Consider the following 15000-nt stretch of genomic DNA (forward strand, 5'->3'; position numbering starts at 1 on the left):
GCTGAAAAGGCCTTGAAAACCATGAATCGGAATACACTCCATGATTTACAGTTGGCATGTGTCGCAAACGCCTACCCCTTTATGCAACCCTAGCCTAACTAATGGCCCCGTGCTGAATTCCCGTACAGGCTTATTTACCTTTGAATGGCGGGCGGCAGGCGGCTGTCGGCGGGTTGAAAGTGGTGATGCGGGTCCGGCCTGGTGCCGCGCCGCAGATGCACGCCACATCCTGGTATAGCGACGCGTGGTGCACCGCAGGGACTTACTGGCACGCGTGTTTTGGTAAATAATGCCTGCTGGTGGTTTTGAAGGCTGGTCGCGGTAATGTCCCTTCCTTCCTCGGCTGCCGCACTACTGGCCCGCACTGTGACCAACTATGGCTGAATGAACGCGCTTCGTTTCGTGTACGAGTATCAAATTTTAGAATATTTGAATCACTCATGTATTCTAGAGCCTTCATTAGTCCCAAAATTCAGTAGGTACAATGTAAAAAACTTCATGCCAAAGGTAATTGTACATCTACTGTCTCATGTTCGTTTTATGAAGGCGCGTAACAAATTGAAACAGATTCGCGTGCTTCACTCCCTCGAGCTACGGCGCCTTGAAGCATTCTTTGGGTTTACAAATTATTACATAGCAGCATTTGAAATCGTATTATGTATCATTATCATCACCTGGTGTACTTCAGAATATTCACTGTCTCGTTTCCACTACGATGTTTACGAATGATGTAAACAGGGCTTTCGTCTAATTACCTTAAGTACGGTTCCAGTAATATCTTGATGCGTTTCGCCAATCAGTCTTCCATCAAAGATCCTAAAAGGTAGTCTACACTTTTCATGGATCAAGTTTATTAAGATGAATCACGTAAAAATGTTTGGGATGTTTATGTGAACCGAAAAAACAGTTTATCATGACTTTCTGCGGAGAGAGAGAGAGAGAGAGAGAGAGAGAGAGAGAGAGAGAGAGAGAGAGAGAGAGAGAGAGAGAGAGAGCATAAAATTATAACGAGTCTGTTAAAACCTTGTCGGCCTATACAAGGAGGCTCCTGTTTACCAAGAATCAGCTTCATCCATAAATTCATATAACTTTTTTTTTAAAGTTTTGTACCGCAGCCGCGTTTACCACCTGAGAGAGAGAGAGAGAGAGAGAGAGAGAGAGAGAGAGTAGAACCTCATATTCTATTTATCAATCAATAAATCAATCAAGCAAATAATATAACTACCTATATCTATCTATCTATCTATCTATCTTTGTCAGTCCAAAAGATAAATAGTATAACTTCATATTCTACTTACCAATCAATCAATCAATTTATCAGTCAGTCAGTCAATTAATCATCTATCAGTCTATCCAGCCACCCATTCATCCATCAACGTATCTCTGTCATCCCAAACATTACTTTAAAAAACTCGACACTAAGCCTCCAGTAGTTCACTCCCAGCAGAGCAAACACGACAGTGAAAGTACCGCCACTAATCACACGCAGATGGACGACTGGCAGGTGGCTGAAGGAGGAACGTAGAATACCCCAGTTCTTAGGGGCGAGGGGCTGGAGAGTGGGGACGACCTGAAGAGGCTTATACGGAGGAAGGGAGTCCTGATGTGGGTGAATTAGGATATATATTACGTATGGGTGAAGGATATTTTTTGCCGGGGTGGGAAGGGGCGATGGGAGCATGTCAGGTTCGGAACGTCATCTCTGTTAGTCCCTGTGTGGTATATCATTCCTTTCATCTCCTATCCATCCTTCCCTTTCTCTCCTCTTTCGTAGATGCCAGATGTGTCCTTTCATCACTTGTTTACTTTTTTTTTTTCTCTCTCCCTCCTTTCTCCTCGTTCTTGTCTAATGGCTCTCTGTCTCCCGCCTCCCTCTCTCTCTCTCTCTCTCTCTCTCTCTCTCTCTCTCTCTCTCTCTCTCTCTCTCTCTCTCTCTCCACCCTTCTCTTCCTTGTCCCACGTCATGTTTTGTATCAACAGTTCACTGAACCTACGTAGATTTAAAGGAAACATTATGCAGACCCCTCCCTAAATAGTCTCTCTCTCTCTCTCTCTCTCTCTCTCTCTCTCTCTCTCTCTCTCTCTCTCTCTCTCTCTCTCTCCCTCGTGTCAGTTCCCTCAGCGTTCATTCAAGCGGCGCCCAGAGTCTCAAAGCTCAGTAGTCGCGGCTTCCTGACGTCACCTCAGCTTTTGGCTCCCCGTTATCGCAAGACATGTCGCCCTTGAAGCCTAGGATTTCTTTCACCATTACTTCTGAGTGCTCCGGAACTACTCTCTCTCTCTCTCTCTCTCTCTCTCTCTCTCTCTCTCTCTCTCTTTCTCAGGACTCAGCCGTATCGGTCTTCCCGCGGCACCCCTTCTTCCGCTCCTCCCCGGCCTCTTCTACTAAACCTGTTCCCGGGAAAGTCAAACCATCTCCCCGCTGGCCAAACACTTCATTCACCGCCGCTATAAATCAATGGGTCATCTTCCCAAACATAATTATTCCCAGGCCAAAAAGAGCAAAAGGTTCCTAATTCTTTTTGTCTTTGCCCTTTCAAATCGTGAAACAGGGAGGACGCGGCACATTAGCATTCCTTCCAGTGGCTTGACGCAGGATTACAGGGGACAAGATGAGTAGCCAGCGGTGCCTCCACTCACTTCCCAATGACCGCCCGCCCCGCCCCGCCGCGCGCTGACCTTGACTCCTCAGGGTAGGATGCTGCTTCGTTCCGCGGACAAAAAAAAGTTCATAAATAAGACCCATCACCCTCCCTTTTCCTCGTCCCACTCCGCCACCCCCTCGCCCCCTCCTGCAGCGCCTCCTCGTCCCTGCGTCTCGCCATACGCGATAATTATTGTGCTTTGGGAAAGATATTGCCTTCATCCAGACTATCTGCCTGCGTCTTCAGATACCCGATGCAATGTGTACGGACGAACGACGCAAAGAGCATTTGATAAGACTTGCGACTTTCTTAATATATAACGAAATCAGCTGTACCGGACCCCTCAGTTATAAATGTTAATAGACAGGAGACATACATGGCTATTTGCATCCCTCTATCGCACAGACGCAGCTTCTGAACTGATCGAAACCCAAGAACGCTGAGCAGAGTGGATGGTCCCGGTCGCCACCACTGGACAGACTCGCACTGCACGAACCAGCAACTCCTTCCCTCACACGGGCCGGTCAGTGAGGGTCGTCTGGTCTCGGCAGGTTGAGAAATGGTGCAACAAGATTGTCTCGTGTAGTCTGCTTGCCACAAGTCAACTTTCTTCTGTACGTAATTGTCTGGGTTACTGGTTTCCTTCTTCACTGTTCGTAACACACCCACTGCTGCCAACACCCCCGTGAAGCACCGAGGCCTTGCTTCATTTGCATTTACAGGTATACTAAGCCCCGGTAAAAGATACTCTCTCTCTCTCTCTCTCTCTCTCTCTCTCTCTCTCAGCGATCATTGGATCATTTATGGTTTTAAACGGATGTCTTCCCTCTCGTCTCGTCCCAGCGGTCCACGTCTGACTATCTCAAACACACGGACAACAGCCTCCTCTCTCCCCTTCCCGCCTCCTTCTCCCAACCCTGTGGTCTCTTCCCTTTCTTCCATCCCGGTGTTTTTCGTCGGAGACTAACATCAGGAAAAAGCTCTGTGAAGTTTCCGGCACTTTTACCTGTAAATATTTCTATACCGGACGTGACGGCGCGCTGAGGCAGGTGAAGCAAGTCCAGGCATGGCAGTCCAAGCGTGACGTTAGTACCCGGGCGGTGACGGTGCCCCAGCGGCCTTGTGTCCCATTCACGGCCAAGCAGCGCGAGGGGCGGCTGCTTCCTGATGAGGCTCCGATCTGAACAAATTTGGGTCGCACGTAACCGCTGAGCGTCATCCGCGACAAGTGACGTCATTGTTACGCCACGAATGAAGATGATCCCCAAGGAAGCGCGGGTGGACTGCCGTGCTGTGGCTGGTAGTGAGTGACGTTTAGTGGTAAGTGACGTCATGGTGTGAGTCACGGGACCACCACCATCACTACCACTACCACCACCACCACCACCACCTTTCCGGATGCTCCCTCATTCTCGCCAACCCCCGCACTGTTCCCCATAAGGAGGCGTTTGTGTTCCCTACAGAGGAACATTTGAGCAGGGGACTATGTCAGTGTTATGACGTCTGCCGTTCAGTCGCGCACTGCCAGAAGTGGCGGCGGGCGAAGCGACGGCGACAGGTGGCCGGCAGCGGGAGCCGGGATGAGGCATCGCTGTAGCTAGAGGCTGTTATCGCTTAATGACTGAGGATCAGGGCCAACCATGTTGTGTTTGGGAGGGCTGGTGGTGGCCACAGACCGTGACTAAGCACACACACACACACACACACACACACACACACACGATGACTGGTCACACTATTGTTAGCTGTCAGTCGCGGCTCGCCAGTAGTGCTTCACGGGCACTTCCTCGAGACTATCATCAAGGCATACATCCACGAGTTGCTCTTCGTCTGTGACCTTCATCCACTGAAATAAGTCAGACTTCACATGAAGAAAGCAAGAGCATTGCCTCACCATTCACTGTTCTTACACATTCGCACCACCGGCTCATGGATTTTTTAGGTGATCTACTGTTGTGGTGCGGGGAAGTCAGGAGACTGACGGATGAGGAAGTTGTGGTCTGCCTCACCCTCCCCCTCTCCTCCCCACCAACACTTCGGCAAAGCGGTCGTCAAAACACTAAATCTGTTTGCGTCTCTGCTGCTGCAACCAAATGTGAGCGCAGTGACATCACGGCGAGTTTCGTGACTGGAGCAAAAGCTAAACAAGCAGCCGCGTCATCGCTAAGTCCAGGGCACAAGGCGAGGACCACCAAGCCTAACCCGACCCTCAGGAATAGCTATTTTGAGGCGCAGCTTAGCAAAGGGTGGCGAGTCTCCCGCCCAGTCTAGACCTTACACCCCGTTAAAAGCGGCAGTCGGCGGCATTGCCCTTATAGTAACCAGCAACTGACACACGGTATCCGCAGCACCGAGATTGCCTTGTTGCCCTTTATTTGTTCTGATCGTTGCTACTTCTTGCCCCAATAATCACAGTTACATGAAGCCCAGCGAGCCACAGTCTCAACCTTCGTCCTCCTCCCCTCACGTCGAGTTAATCACGCCACAATGGAGCGCCTCCATGAATTACCTTCACCTGACATTAAATGTTACACCAATTAAAAAAAGAAAAATCCACGCAGACATAAACCAAAACGAATCCAAGTTATGCTCTCCGGTTTTGGTGTCCGTGGATATCAGCAGAGGACTGCGGCGCGCCGAGACGCCGGGCCGCGAGGCACCGCCGCTCACCATTAACTTAAGAATTCAGAAATAAAAACTTGCATAAGAAGTTTGGCGAGGTGGAATATGTGTGTGTATGTGTGTGTGTGTGTGTGTGTGTGTGTGTGTGTGTGTGTGTGTGTGTGTGTGTGTGTGTGTGTGTATACTTACCTGCATATAGTGTGAAGGATTTTTGAGTTAAGCTCCTGCTGTCCTTCAGTGTGTGTGTGTGTGTGTGTGTGTGTGTGTGTGTGTGTGTGTGTGTGTGTGTGTGTGTCTCTCTTTCTCTCTCTCTCTCTCTCTCTCTCTCTCTCTCTCTCTCTCTCTCTCTCTCTCTCTCTCTCTCTCTCTCTCTCTCTCTCTCTCTCTCTCTCTCACCACAGCATAGCACACATAACACCAATCGTGTCTTGTGTTGTGGTTTGTGACGCTTATTCTCTCTTTTTTTTTTTTTTCGCTAGATGATTGAAAGTTTAGAGATAATCCACTGATGAGTAGGGCATTGATGTGTGTGTGTGTGTGTGTGTGTGTGTGTGTGTGTGTGTGTGTGTGTGTGTTGGCACCGACAGCACGACTCATTAAATGTAGTAGTTTACGTGTGTTCCTTCCTCACCTCCCAGACGACCTCCAGCGCCGCCACCTGAGGCACAGGAAGGCGACGATGCTTCACTTCCTTCATTACCCCAAACACTCACTCTCTCACACACACACAAACACACACACACACACACACACAGACCGACACACACATAGACACACTCTCTCTCTCTCTCTCTCTCTCTCTCTCTCTCTCTCTCTCTCTCTCTCTCTCTCTCTCTCTCTCTCTCGCCGCTCTCCGGGGGGCGATGACATCAGTGGTGGGCGCAGGGCACGATTCACAGAGGAGGCATGGTGAAGGGATGAAGAGGGGGGTGGGGAGGTGGGGAAGAGGAGGGGCTGGCGGTTAGAGAGAATGGGGAAGGGAGAAAGGAGGGGAAAGGGATGGGAGGGTAGAAGAAAGTGTAGAGGAGGAGGGGGAGGAGGAGGAGGAGGAGGAGGAGGAGGAGGAGGAGGAGGAGGAGGAGGAGGAGGAGGAAAGGGCAAAAGTGGAAAGAACGGACAAGAATAGAAGAGGAGTGATAAGAACATGAAGAGGCGAAAGAGGAAATTAACACATACACACACACACACACACACACACACACACACACACACACACACCGCTTAAAAACACCATGGATATTTTTTTCTCATATAATAACGATTATAAAACTTCAATCAGGCAATAAAACAACAATGTAAGGCCACAACCACCACCACCACCGCCACCACCACCATCACCACCCCCACCACTCCGTCACCGCCTCACACTCCCACGCAGCGCACCACAGCATGAGGACACTGGGTAACGAAACACGCAACAAAGGCATCATCATGAACGCCGCCCCGGGGAAAATAATGACACATTGTAGCAAAGCACAACACAAGGACAACCAACACACACACACACACACACACACACACACATACACACAACTTTCGCTGTCAATAAGAAATAAAATTATGGTTTGAAAATTTATACTCAACATATTAATTCAATTTGTATAAGTAAGTAAAAACATTCAGATATATGTATGTATGTATGTATGTATGTATGTATGTATGTATATAAGTATGTAGTAGGTATGAGTGTGTGTTCGTTACTCATTCTCTCAAGTCCAAGCATCATTTTGTTTTTTAAGGAGAATGAGGCGAAGGCTGAGGTACCAATTAGTAGTCATGATGCATGGCAGGAGGAGGAGAAGGACAAGGAGGAGGAGGAGGAGGAGGAGGAGGAGGAGGAGGAGGAGAAGGAGAAGGAGAAGGAGAAGGAGAAGGAGGAGGAGGAGGTGAAAGGTGGAGAGACAGGGCAGGGAAGAACCAAGGACGGTTCTTCCTCAGAGAGAGAGAGAGAGAGAGAGAGAGAGAGAGAGAGAGAGAGAGAGAGAGAGAGAGAGAGATGAAAAAAAAAAACATAATCACAAAGGACAAGATGCACGAGACATTAATTTTCGACGCAAGCTGTGGACACCCTGACAGAAGGAGGAGGAGGAGGAGGAGGAGGAGGAGAAGAAAGAGGAGCACTCGGCCCTTTCTCTCTTCTCCCACACTCCCAGTACCACACCCACACTCACGCCCGCATCCACAAAGACACTCGCACCAAACGCCCAGTCCCACCCAGGCCAGCACCACCACCGCCTTCGTCAGCTGTCCGGCGCTTTCTACGACCCGCCCGAAGGCTGCGGGAAAGCACACTTGCAAAACGTACAATGATGTATTTCCTGTCCTACATTTCAACGACCTCTTGACTCCCTCGCCAGTAAATACCTCCTCGACCCTTCCTACCTCCTCCTCCTCCTCCTACCCTTCCCTCCCTATCATTGTCCCCCCTTTTGGTCATTTCTCGGAGGTGCCAGTATCGCCACACACACCCACCCACTCACACACACACACACACACACACACGCGCACACAACCTTGGGGCATCTTCAAGGGAACTATGACGCAATGCACTGAAGGGAAACAATGTACACGTAAGGGACAACACGTAAAGACAACCGCCGGACACCAGATGACGTTGACAGTATAATAAGAATGACCTGGCCCTCTCTCTCTCTCTCTCTCTCTCTCCACACCACCCACGGACCTCCATCTTCTCCAGGACACATGCACTCACTATATGTCAGCGCACACACACACACACACACACACACACACACAGAGAGAGAGAGAGAGAGAGAGAGAGAGAGAGAGAGAGAGAGAGAGAGAGAGAGAGAGAGAGAGAGAGAGGGTCAAGATCATGATACCAAGGAAGGGAAGTAGGCCACGGAGACAGAAAGGAGGAGGAGGAGGAGGATGATGAGAAAGAGAAGGAGGAGGAGGAGGAGGAGGAGGAGGAGGAGGAGGAGGATGTGGAGGAGGAGGAATAAAATAATAAAAAGTTAGAGGAAAAGAGAAAATAAAAGACGCATATAAATTTGGTCACTCTCAATTATCGTAGTAAAGACAAAGACCCAACACTAAAATACACAACCTTAAACTTGAAGCGATGCAACTCACCCACACATCCACCCACCCACCCACCCACCCATCCACCCATCCACCCACCCACACAGGACACTCGCCCCACTCGTCCTGCCTAGGCTTCGTGTGGGCCGTCCTGCTGCAGTCCACTTTTTGTTACACGCATCTCCTCTCCCCTCTCCCCCTTCTCCACCAACCACCCCCTGAAGTGCCAGCGGCCAATGACCTCTTAAATGAAGCACCTCGAGCACCTCTGTCCCTACCTCGCCCTGCTCTGTCTCGTCCTCCTTCCCTGCCTCGCCTTTGCCTGCCTCCATCGCCCTCCCTCCCTCTCTACGCCTTCTGCTTGTTGTCTAACTTCTTCTCTAACTGCAGGTTGTCATTGTTATCTTACTGCTCATATTCATTCTTTTCTGTTTTTTTTTTTATCTTTTTCTTCTCCGTTTCTTCCTATTCTTCTTCTTCTTCTTCTTCATCTTCCTCCTCCTCCTCCTCCTCCTCCTCCTTCTGCTACATTACCTGCAAGTTGTCCCCCTTTTTCACCTGTCAGTACTCCTCCTCCTCCTCCTCCTCCTCCTCTAGCTACTAGTTTTGCCTCTCCTTCTCCTGCTGCTTCTCCACCAACCAGTTATCCTATTCTACTTCACTTGCTTCTCTTCTTCCTCCTCCTCCTCTTCCTCCATCGCCTCTCCGTCTCTCCAGTTCTCTATCTCCTTTCTAAAACCCTAAGCGACCTATCGTCCTTGCTTATTCCTTCCTTCCATGCAGATCAGTCCAGATACGCTGCTTTTGGGAACCATTGCCATTATGATCCCCCGGCCTCTCCATCGCGCATCGCTGCCAAACCCGAGTACTGTGGAGATTACAGAGGTCACGGCAAAGGACAAGAGAGACGTGAGAAGGGCGAAGGGAGCAAGGACGAGGAGAGAGAGAGAGAGAGAGAGAGAGAGAGAGAGAGAGAGAGAGAGAGAGAGAGAGAGAGAGAGAGAGAGACGGGAAGCTATAGCACTGAGCAAACACGCTGTTCCTTGTGTTTGCCTCTCTCTCTCTCTCTCTCTCTCTCTCTCTCTCTCTCTCTCTCTCTCTCTCTCTCTCTCTCTCTCTCTCTCTCTCATAATTCCTGCACCATACAATGACACCATATCACAATGGCAACAGTGGTGATGTTCCTTTGTGTTCGACAAGGAAATTAGATGGTGATGAAAGAGAGAGAGAGAGAGAGAGAGAGAGAGAGAGAGAGAGAGAGAGAGAGAGAGAGAGAGAGAGAGAGAGAGAGAGAGAAGAGATAATCTGCAGGGACGGCATGGGAATGGTGAAGGGAAGAGGAAGTGGAAGGGAAGGAAGAGTACAGGGGGAGGGAGACAAATGAAGGGGAATTAGGGGAAGAGGATGAATGAAGAGAGGAAAGTCTTCGTGTTGTGCTGTGTTGTGCTGTGTTGTGCTGTGCTGCTGTGAGATTAAGGACCTTATTCTGAAACTCTACTGACACCATCTCTACTACTTTCAAGAGGGTGTAGTTGAAGTGACACAGGCTATTAATTAAGGGTGTTTTTTTTTTTTACGGTTCCAGTGACATATTAACAAAATTTCTGTCTCGTGAACAGGAGAGACACTCTTGAGAACCCGGCAAATAATCTAATAATCCTTTGAAACTTAGCGTGAAGAGAGAGAGAGAGAGAGAGAGAGAGAGAGAGAGAGAGAGAGAGAGAGAGAGAGAGAGAGAGAGAGAGAGAGAGAGAGAGAGAGAGAGAGAGCAAAGCGTTTCTTGAGTACTGGTCTTAGGGAGCGGCAAGAGCAAAGAGCTGTAATGAGTGTAATAGGGATAATGATGGTGGTGGTGGTAGTGGTGGTGGTGGTGGTGGTGGTGGTGGTGGTGGTGGTGGTGGTGGTGGTGGAAGGAAGTATGGTGTGCTCGGGATGCGAATGAATGAATGGGATGCTGTTATACTCATGTCACGTGTTATTCAGCTGTTTGTTGTAAGTGTTTCTATTGTTGCGAGTGCGTAAGTGTAGCAGTTATGTGGGGAAGGCGAGATGAAGGGTTAAAAGGGGACAGCAGGTGTGGGTGATGCTTGTGGTGGTGATGCTGGTGGTGATGGTAAGGAAGGGACCAGGTGTGGTGTGTTGAGAGGCTGTACGTGTGTGTGTGTGTGTGTGTGTGTGTGTGTGTGTGTGTGTGTGTGTGTGTGTGTGTGTGTGTGTGTGTGTGTGTGTGTGTGTGTGTAATAATAATAATAATAATAATAATAATAATAATAATAATAATAATAATAATAATAATAATAATAATAATAATAATAATAATAAACGGTTTATTATTTAGGCAGTTAACAAACTGAAAATGTACAGAGGGGGTGGGGAAATACTTAACATTAATCCTAAAGGTAAGTCTAATCTAGAAGGGAACAGTGTGTGTGTGTGTGTGTGTGTGTGTGTGTGTGTGTGTGTGTGTGTGTGTGTGTGTGTGTGTGTGTGTGGTGATCCACGGTACAAATGTGTGATGAAGAGCAGTGGTACAGAGAGAGAGAGAGAGAGAGAGAGAGAGAGAGAGAGAGAGAGAGAGAGAGAGAGAGAGAGAGAGAGAGAGAGAGAGAGAGAGAGAGAGAGAGAGAGAGAGAGCTATCCTACACACCAACTCTCCCATCCACCCCCCACAACACACACACACAGTTAATGATACAAGGCTAGTGATGGTAGTGGTGGTGGTGGTGGTAGAAGAAGTAAACAGGTGTGGCCACTGTGAATAATGTGAGACTGAAATACCCACACAACAATAAACATACGCTCACACTTGGCATCAAAATGTAGTGCTGGGTGGTGGTGGAGGTGGTGGTGGTGGTGGTGGTGGTGGTGGTGCTAGTAGTGGTGGTGATGCTGGTGTAGAGTTGAGTCGAATGCTTGGTAAAGGTGGAGAGTGGAAGGGGTGGAAGGGTGGTGATGCTTGCACTGTGAAGGTGAGAGGTGGAGGAGGAGGAGGAGGAGGAGGAGGAGGAGGAGGAGGAGGAGGAGGAGGAGGAGGAGGAGGAGGAGGAGAAGGTGGGTGGTGATGGTGGGTGTTAGTGGTGGTGGTGGAATCATTCAAGGTCATCCACCATCCTAAACACCCCCACCTCCTCCCTCCCATCACAGTATCTTTAGGAAACCACCCCCATCATCACCCCCTCCCCACACCATCACCCCCACCACCACCACCACCACCACCACCATAATGTCCACTTTTCCTCCACATTACCGCTCTACAAAAACCCGTCAGCATCCATCTAGTCCTTCATCTCCCCTCCACCTCCCTCGCTCCCACCTGTCCTTCCCCTCCACCCTTCCACCCGCCCAGCCGGCAGGTAAAAGAGGAAACCAAGGCTGTGGAGTGCAGTGATGTGTTTCAGTGCGCTCTTTTTTACGTGGATTTTCGAAGTAGCAAGTTAATTTTCATTCACGCAAGAGTCGTTCTTGTTCACGCGCGAAACAGTGATGTCTGCCTACGCCCAGAAGTGACATTTTATTCACGTAACAATTTCCATCCGCGTCAAGTGATTTTTAACCATCCTGTCATTTCACGCCTCGCTTCCCTCTTGGCGTTTCCCTTCCTGCCCCTATTTCTACTTTGCGTGTCTGGGCTCTCTCTCTCTCTCTCTCTCTCTCTCTCTCTCTCTCTCTCTCTCTCTCTCTCTCTCTCTCTCTCTCTCTGCGTGTGCAAGAAAGAGAAATGAACTCAGCAGGGCGGCGGCGGACACATCTCACAGCCAGTACTGTTTGTTTGGGTGATACACAAGTCTGCCGCTCCTCCCCTGCCACTCCAACATTCTGCCTTTCCCTTCTAGTACCGCGGACCCATGCACCACTTGAGATCAACACACACTTCTTAAATCTGACTCCAAATATTTTTTTTTTTTCGATTGCGAAGTTCGTGGCGTGCATTGAATCATAAACACACACACACACACACACACACACACACACACACACACACACACACACACACACACACATGGTTATCGGTTCCTGAATGTAGTGTTGAGTATTCGAGCAGCGTCCCGGGAACTTGCGGACGTACTAATTATATCGCTGACTAATTCCTCGCCTCGCGGATTCCTTCAGACGAGACAAAAATACGGGCGATGAACCAACAAAGCCCGTGTGTGTGTGTGTGTGTGTGTGTGTGTGTGTGTGTGTGTGTGTGTGTGTGTGTGTGTGTGTGTGTGTGTGTGTGTGTGTGTGTGTACAATTGTCACACCTGTATTCATGTGACGTGCTTGGTTATGTCTAGTGTGTGTGTGTGTGTGTGTGTGTGTGTGTGTGTGTGTGTGTGTGTGTGGCGAAAGACAAGGGAGGCAGGAAGGAAGGGGGTTCTTAATGCTGCACCACACACACACACACACACACACACACACTGTCAGGGGAATGCGAGGTGTGCTGGTCGTCGGGTATGCGAAGAGGCGCGCGGGGCCGTGAGGGTGAAGTGGTGGCGGTGTGAGGCCCCAGTGCGGTGTAGTCTCGGCTCTGCCCCGCCGCCGCCACGCCGCCTCACTCACTCCCCTGCCACGCGTCCGCTAGGGAGGGCCGCGCCGCACGCCTCCTCGGGAATACACTACACGGCGGGATTACAGCGGCGTGCGAGCGGCGAGTGACAGTGTTCTCTTTTTGCTGCAGAGAAACGAGTGAAGTCAGCATGAAGTGGTGAGACGGTCGAGGCTGCTCACACAGTATCCCTTAAGGAGTGACTACTGAGAGTGCTGGAGCTTCGTCGTCTGTGTGCTAAGTGAAGTGGCGGTGCCGGCGGGCAGTGAGCGGCGAGAGAGCACCATGTCCACGCCGAGGATGCAGGACAGTCCCTTCCGCGAGACGGAGTGGGACCAGCGGCTTGGTGAGTACACTGTGTAGTTTTGTGTAAGAATTTCTCGTTTGTCTGAAATCAGGGTGACACAGTGAAGCAGTGCGCTTGTTTTAGGGCAAGTCAGCCAGTTAGAAGCACCATGAAGTATTTAGAACAGTGATAAGTTCTCTACACATGCACCACCGAGCACTTGCACCAGATAAAGACCGCACCACGCCTCCCTGCGGTGCTGTTCAGTCATAACAGCCATCCTGGTAACACAAACAGAAAAAAAAAAAGTCACTAACACAGGATATAAAAATATGAATGTCCCTCTCAGAGTTCTTCAATGCGCCTGCGGTGGATGCAAGGCGAGGCGCCTCTTAATGCGACAATGACTTCACGCCGAGCTAAAGTAAACAAACACAGTTGTAAGCGGCCTTGACTTGCCTCGGTCTCCGTCGTTCCTTCGAATAATGACTGGTGACTTAAACGACGACGGTGGAGGAAGCCAACGGCAGGAATAATTGGCAGGCAATTCTGGGAAGCTGCAGCCGACCGTGTGGCGGCGTAAAAACTTCCTCCTGCCCTGCCACTCCCGCTGAGGGGGAGCAGCGGGGCGCAGCGTGGGGGCGATGGGGAACATGCAAACCCCTGCACTTGATGGTCGGTACTCCCCTGATCACCTCAGGACGTTCGCATACCACACGTTACGCGTTAATTAAGCGACAGCTGTAACGCGCGTCTGAAAGTTACAAGTAGGAAGGGAGAGCAGGAAGGTGTGAGAGGTTAAGGAGGCAGGAGTGAGTGGATTGATGAGTGGAGATTTGGCAAGACGTGGTAGAGGAGGCGGTAAACAATAAGGAGAGGGATAAAGAGAGGAGAGACTCAATGAATGGGCATAAAAGAAACGATGGGAATGAAAAACGAAAACAAAAGGAGAGAGAGAGAGAGAGAGAGAGAGAGAGAGAGAGAGAGAGAGAGAGAGAGAGAGAGAGAGAGAGAGAGAGAGAGAGAGAGAGAGAGAGAGAGAGCAGTGAATGTACTGGAGTAGATTGAAAAGGTAAGTGCAGGAATACCCAGAGGTTGGCAAGAGATCAGGAAAAGTAAGGCGGCACTAGTACACAAAGGGAGCGGACGAGAGCAAGAAACGAGAAAACGAAGAAGAGAAACTCGCCTCGTCCATCAAAACTCGCCAATCTGCTTCTGCTAACGCTACTGTAAAGAGAGAGAGAGAGAGAGAGAGAGAGAGAGAGAGAGAGAGAGAGAGAGAGAGAGAGAGAGAGAGAGAGAGACGCTGCAAAGAGGGCTCTTAAAAAGGTGCACGAGTGAAGGCCGAGGTGAAGAAAGAAAACGCGCAAACCCACAAACAGTTCCACAAAACGCTCATAACCAACAGTGTTCGCGCAGTTCCCAAGAGGCGCGTCTGGCTGCTTCACTTAATTCTGCACGTTTTCTCCTTTTTTACCCTTGTTTTCTCTCCCATCCCACACCCACCCTCGCCACCCACGCGCTCCACGCCCCCTCCTCTCCCCTATAAACCAGAAACACGCACGCAAGAAGAGTTAGAAGACCCCCTCAGAGTTTCTTGTTTGCGTGCGTGCGTGCTTGCGTGTGTCGCTTTTTCTCCCCAATCTCACGCTTCTTTCACTTCTCTCTCTCTCTCTCTCTCTCTCTCTCTCTCTCTCTCTCTCTCTCTCTCTCTCTCTCTCTTGCAACCTCCACTCGCAGAATACCTAACTTCATTAGCACATTCTTGTCCTGCAAACACACACACACACACACACACACACACACACACACACACACACACACACGCGCGCGCGCGCGCGCGCGCGCACGACACACACACGACACACATAC

General features: G+C 49.9%; 1 protein-coding gene and 1 long non-coding RNA gene across 21 annotated transcripts in view; one reads left to right on the forward strand and one right to left on the reverse strand.

Annotated features, from left to right (window-relative positions):
- LOC135095040 (uncharacterized) overlaps positions 1–15000 on the reverse strand; it is a 102565-nt gene that overhangs the window by 28058 nt on the left and 59507 nt on the right. The window contains exon 1 of one of the 3 annotated variants that reach the window (XR_010264043.1): positions 139–943. The exons of the other annotated variants lie outside the window; for them this stretch is intronic. This is a non-coding gene — a long non-coding RNA (uncharacterized LOC135095040). Of the gene's footprint in view, positions 1–138; positions 944–15000 lie in introns of those variants that run through there. 3 annotated transcript variants of the gene reach the window in all.
- LOC135093771 (collagen alpha-1(III) chain-like) overlaps positions 1–15000 on the forward strand; it is a 70018-nt gene that overhangs the window by 9697 nt on the left and 45321 nt on the right. For 6 of the 18 annotated variants that reach the window (XM_063993445.1, XM_063993683.1, XM_063994354.1 and 3 more), the window contains exon 2: positions 12975–13188. The exons of 2 other annotated variants lie outside the window; for them this stretch is intronic. In XM_063993445.1, coding sequence (XP_063849515.1) covers positions 13128–13188 — 61 coding nt within the window. In that variant the 5' untranslated portion in view covers positions 12975–13127. Of the gene's footprint in view, positions 1–12759; positions 13189–15000 lie in introns of those variants that run through there. 10 more of the 18 variants (XM_063993391.1, XM_063993764.1, XM_063993906.1 and 7 more) reach the window with 6 other exon arrangements.

The sequence above is a fragment of the Scylla paramamosain genome, chromosome 1 (genome assembly GCF_035594125.1).
Source record: "Scylla paramamosain isolate STU-SP2022 chromosome 1, ASM3559412v1, whole genome shotgun sequence".
Classification (NCBI taxonomy): domain Eukaryota; kingdom Metazoa; phylum Arthropoda; class Malacostraca; order Decapoda; family Portunidae; genus Scylla; species Scylla paramamosain.